We start from the raw sequence: 5701 nt of genomic DNA, 5'->3' as shown, positions 1-5701 counted from the left end.
TCAGCACTGAGGTGACGAGCAGGGCCCACGGGAGGCCTGCAGAGGCCTGGAAGGGCAGGGAGGGCAGGGGGTGCAGGCTGCAGGGGCTGGACAGGGGGTGCTGGAGGCCGGGGTTGTGCATGGGTTGCAGGGAAGCCTGCAAAGAGAAAAATGCTGTTTGTAACATTGGCATCGGAAGTTCAGGAAAAACGAAAGTATACCGGCACTTTAGAATCAGAGGAGAAAGGAGGGTTTTAGACCGTGAGTAACAAGTTTGTCTTCAAAGATTGCGTCTGCAATGTCACCTCGAGGGCATTGCCAATAAGAGGTCTCTGCTTTTACATGTGACATTGACACAGACATCAGAGGACCTACTTGCAGTCCTCGCTCTCCAGAAGGTTCCGGTACGTGGCGATCTCGCCTTCCAGCCGGGCCTTGACGTCCAGCAGCACCTGGTACTCCTGGTTCTGCCGCTCCAGGTCAGCCCGGATCTCGGCCAGCTGCTCCTCCACGGTGCTGATCAGGCACTGCATCTGGGCCAGCTCGGTGCCAAAGCGAGCCTCGGCCTCACACAGGGAGTTCTGCAGACAGTCCTTCTGTGATGCCACAGAAAAAGAGAAGCAGGTTAAAAAGCATGGATTCCTGCCTGAGGGCTCTGCAGCCAGACGATGACACCTCCAAGAGGTTGCCAGAGACCAGTCCAGCTCCTGTTAGCAGTCTCTAGCTGGAGGAACGGACAATGTGCTAGGGCTCTTCATCATAGACCTTAGGATGGGTTTGCAGAACCTCCCTCATCTGGGTTAATGTTCATTCCCTCAGCATTCACATCACGAGAATGTTCAATGCTAAGGAGATGAGGTCAAGGTTCAGGCTGTGCCCTGGTCTCTATTTAAGGGAGGCATGTACTGAACCGGGAACTGCGCCTGGGAGTGGGAGCCAAGCCCAGTCTTCCATGCACACACAGGAGCTCACCAGGTCGTGCTGAGCCTGAAGCTCCACCTCCAGGGCATTCACTGTGCGTCTCAGCTCCAGAATCTCCGACTGGCAGCACTGCAGCTCCTCGGAGCAGGACGTGGCCTGCAGGCTGATGCCTTCAGACTGGAGCACAGTGGGTTAAACAACACAGGTCAGCTCACTGGCCCACATGGAAGCCTGGCTCCCCCTGCCTCCTGCCCCCTGCTTCACAGCACCACCTCACCTGAGCTTGGAACCACTGCTCCACATCACGCCGGTTGGTCTCCACCATGGTCTCGTACTGGCACCGCATCTCCTCCAGCACCCTGCTCAGGTCCACGGTGGGCTCCGTGTCCAGCTCAATCTGGAGCCTGTCTCCCAGCTGGCACGTCAGAGTGTGGACTTCCTGTGGGCACAGGAGTAGGACGTCCTATTCACTGAGCCCCCACTGCCCTCCACCCAAAGCCTCAATGATCTCCCACTGCCCATCATCCCAATGATGTTCCTTCACCCTCTGCGGATGAAGAACATGCTCCCACTGAATACCAGAGCTCCTCTTCATAGCTTCTGAGGCTTAACCACAGGCAGGGCCTGCAGAGCTTCCATCCTGAGCCAGAGGAAGAACCTCATTTCTTCCTTCAACTGAGCCTGAACTCACTCCCCTCCCCCCAGACGTCTACACGGATCACGCAAAGGAGCCCACCTGTTCATGGTTCTTCTTGAGGCAGAGAAGCTCCTCCTTCAGGGATTCCACCTGGGCCTCCAGGTCGCACTTGGCAAGTGTGAGGTCGTCCAGCGCCCTGCGCAGGCCGCAAATGTCGGCTTCCACCAGGTGGTGGAGTGAGTGCTCCATCTGGTACCTTTACCAGGTCAAGTATAAAAGTTGGGGTTCAAGGGTAGAAGGGACCCCAGGACCCAACTTACAGCCATAACGTCATTGGCTTCTCTCTGCAGTCTCATTGTGAGTTGGCATTTGCTGTGTAGTGTGCTCATAGAAAGCAATAGGGTGTTCCCCACCCATTCACCACTAAGCATCTAAGATGAACCGGCAAAGTGGCTGGTACTGAGGACACCGGGATGGACAGGTGGCTGACGGCCAGAGGGGAGGAAGCAGAGTAATGAGGTAATTACGATGCAGTGTGATCACTGCAGAACCCCCTCTTCCATTTTCTCTGCTGAGATAGACCCTGGAATCTCTCTCAGATTAAAAGCCAACAGTGAGAATGGAAGGAAGGAAATGGCTTTCTTTAGCTCTAGAGGAGTGAGGCTTCCATGTGCCCTGAAGGAAGATGACAAAACTTAAGGCCCCTTCCTGCTCCCAGGCGGGACCTTCTCAGGTGGTATGAACCCTTTGACCTCCACATGCCTCCACGGCATCATGAATTACTAGTGCTCACAAAGTAGTCAGGCTGCAGTGTGGAATCATGTCCTCACCGAGGCAGCAAAGTTCATAGGAAATGGCCTCAGGGTAGGAAATCAGGGGCCAAGTTCCAGTTCTACCTCTCAGTAGCCACGTGACTTCTGGCAAGTCACATGAGCACTCTGAGCCTCCGTGTCCTCATGAAGGAGAGACCATCACTGCCCTGCATGCTTCACAAGGTTCTTCTTACAATGGAATCAAGTGGCCAGTGGTTCTAAACTGCCATGTTGTAAACTCTAAAGGCTAAACAATTATGGGGGGAAGGGGGTTGTTCTTCCAAGATCTTGGGCTTACTTGCCCTTTGTTTTCTCTTGCTGGAACTGTTGGTTTGGTCCTGGTCGATTACATCTCTGATGCCAACTGCATCACAGGAGAGAAGAAGCCAGGAGAGGCATCTGGCTCTGTCCCCTCCCCATCTGACCCCAACTCACTTGGTCCTGAAGTCATCTGCAGCCAGCTTGGCATTGTCGACTTGGATGACCAGCCTGTTGTTCTCAGATTTGATGCTCAGGATCTGAGGAAAGAAAGTAGGCTCAGTGATTCACTGTTCTCAGACCATCTGTGGCCTCAGGTCAAAAGAAGTCCTGTTGGCTAGGTTCAAACTGCAACATCCCCTTGGACAAACACAAACTCCCAAACATGTAAGAGATGCTTGTGTGGTACAGGGTCAGAGGTGGGGGTGCAAACTGAACATATAAAAAAGATCATTTTATTTTGCCAGATGTGATGCTTAGCCAGATCTAAACAAAAACATCTGGAGTCTAGACCAGAGAACAATGGCTGGTGATGAAAGTTTTAAGGTGGGATCCATTCCTAATAAGAAGTCCTTTGTGCTGATTGGTCAACATCCCCAAAGGTCTTCTCTGAATCTAGCCAGATTTCTGTGGGCGGCCATTCTGACATTCCTTGTCTTCCTGTCTTCAGAACTAAGATGTAGGCTCTTAAGCAGCATTGACTTGATCATCAGAGGGGACAGCTGATGTGCATAAGAGGCGAGTGCTACTGAATGGATATACTCTGGCTCATGCAGGACATTGGAGCATACTCCTCTGACCCCTTTTACTGCACCAGAAGTTAGTTGCAGTTTTTGCAACTACAGTATAGGAATTGTAAGTACTGAACCTAAGTAAGCATAAGCTCAGAATCCTGGAGAGTCAAATCCTACGTCTCTTCCTTTTCATGTCCCCATTCACCTCCACTCCAGAGTTTCTCTTCCCACATCTAAAAAACATTCCAGCTATTGCTGCTTCCACTTCCAGTCCAGGCCCTGGACATTTAGTGCAAGGGTCAGTAATCTTTGTAAAGATTAAATTTTTCTTTGTAAAGAAAAAAATGATAGTAAATATTTTAGGCTTTGCAGACCATGAGTCTCAGTCATGAGACTCTGCCCCTGTAGCACAAAGACAGCCAAAGACCATACCTCAATGAAATAGCACAGCTCTACCAATAAAACTTTATTTACAAAATCAGACAGCAGGCCAGATTTGGCCCATGGGCCACAGTTGGCCAACCCATGACCTGAAGAACCCTAAACCTCACCTTCTGCTGGAGCTCCTCAAGGGTCCGGAAGTAGCCCTGGTAGTTGGGGCACATGGTGGTCTCATGGCATTTGCTCCACTCTCGGATCTTGGTCTCCAGCTCCACGTTCTCCTGCTCCAGCTGCCGCACCTTCTGCAGGTAGTTGGCCAGGCGGTCGTTCAGGAACTGCATGGTCACCTTCTCATGGCCATTCAGGGTGCCTTCACCGTAGGCCTCACAGCTTCCAATGTTGCCAGGAATGTGGCAGGTTCCTGGCAAGGGGCAAACGTTGTGGCAGCTGTGGGGCAGACAGAGATTGGGTCGGCCCAGAGGGGTGGTCCCCACTCGAACTCGATTGGCATGTGCAAGGCTGGCCAGGAGGCCCTGGCAGGCAGCCTTGGCCTCTGAAACCTGCCCCCTGAGGGGAGAACTCCAGTGGTCGGAAGTCATGGTGCTCAAAGGCTGGCCTCTGGCTTTGTCCACGGTTGCATTTGCTGGAGCCTTAAACCTTCCTTCTCTAGATCTTATATAAGCCTGTAGTGGGAGTTGGTGCAAGAAAACTGGCATTTTGCTCATTAATATGTATATCGAATGTTATACGATCACTCGGTTAGTCAGTGATTTTGTCTCCTATAAAGAGTTAATGAGTTCATAAAAGAGGCCTACCCCACACAGGATGCTGCTCATCCGTGCAGAGTCCTCACACACGGGGGAAGAGCTCTTCATTGAGCCGCCCACACTCTGGGGCTGTGAATTCTTTCCCCGCTGTCAGCTTGTGTCATGACCCTGGGACTCCTAAAATGTCCTCAAAAGCTCTGTCCCTCCTGTAGTCCTTTCCTGCCTTAGAATGTTGTCATCATGGCAAAGTCTAAAATGCTAGTCCATCAGGCACATTGAGGAAAGAGGAAAATCACCTTTTTCCCCCCCAGCAGATATGTATGGAATGCTGGGGGAGTGGGGGGCACTGCTTGGCCTGCTTGGATGGAGCAGTGTTTGATTTTAATAAGAGAGAAGAAAGGTAATGGCCTTGATATTATAAAGGCAGTAGGAGGAGTGTTAAACATATTTTTAAATAAAAGAGCTGTGAAGATTTTAAGAAGAGAGCATCTGGAGAGACCAGAAAAAGACTTCACAGAATAGGGAGCATCTAAAACGTGTTTTGAATGATGGTTCCCATGAGGGATTGGGGAAGAGAGTAGCTCTCATAGAGAACAGGATGAACAGAATCAAACATGCTTGGGAAGTGGGAAAGAATCTAACTGTGTGGGCACTTACTATGAAGACATACATGCCCATCCTGGAAAGTTGTGTTTAGTCCAGATTGTGGGAGCCTCGAATGCCAGGACCATCCCATGTATAGTCTTCAGGTAAAGGCAAATCAAAGATAAGATCTGCCCTGGTAGCTGACTTTCCTCAACTCTGAGGAAAAATAGCCAAAATCCTTGTGAAGGAAAGTAACAGAAAGGAGAAGGAAGTTTCTTTCTGTGGGCCAGAACAATGAAAGAAGAACCTAAATTCTAGGTTGATTTTGGTGTTTGAAAACTATATAACACACTTTAATAACCCAAGGGACATAGGCGAAATCAAATGAGAAATGAAAGTATTCTGAGCTGAATTAAAATGAAAATACAACATATCAAACTGATTTTGGCAATTAAGACTTTCCATGTGCAAGTGTGAAGCCGATGAGCAGTTTTGGAAGTGGGGAAAACACTTAGGAATGAAACTGGGTAATTTGTGATTCCCAGGGGATAAAATTATGTTCCTGTGTTTTGGAATCTGCCGTCTGATTAAGGCAGGCAGTGATTTCTACTTTAGGGTGTCTGTTCT

At 50.1% G+C, this 5701-nt stretch overlaps 1 protein-coding gene across 1 annotated transcript; it reads right to left on the bottom strand.

The window, feature by feature from the left end:
- Positions 1–4321, bottom strand: LOC308254750 (keratin, type I cuticular Ha7-like; the record flags this gene model as incomplete). The annotated part of the gene is made up of 7 exons (XM_080681141.1): positions 1–136; positions 355–575; positions 952–1077; positions 1178–1339; positions 1637–1793; positions 2785–2867; positions 3893–4321. The coding sequence occupies 7 exons, from the start codon at positions 4319–4321 to the stop codon at positions 1–3; spliced, it is 1314 nt and encodes a 437-aa protein (XP_080537267.1).
- Positions 4322–5701: the final 1380 nt, after the last annotated feature.

The sequence above is a fragment of the Plecotus auritus genome (genome assembly GCF_963455305.1).
Source record: "Plecotus auritus genome assembly, chromosome: 7".
NCBI lineage: Eukaryota > Metazoa > Chordata > Mammalia > Chiroptera > Vespertilionidae > Plecotus > Plecotus auritus.
Note: the sequence above shows the minus strand (reverse complement) of the source record. Positions and strands in the feature narration are given on the sequence as shown.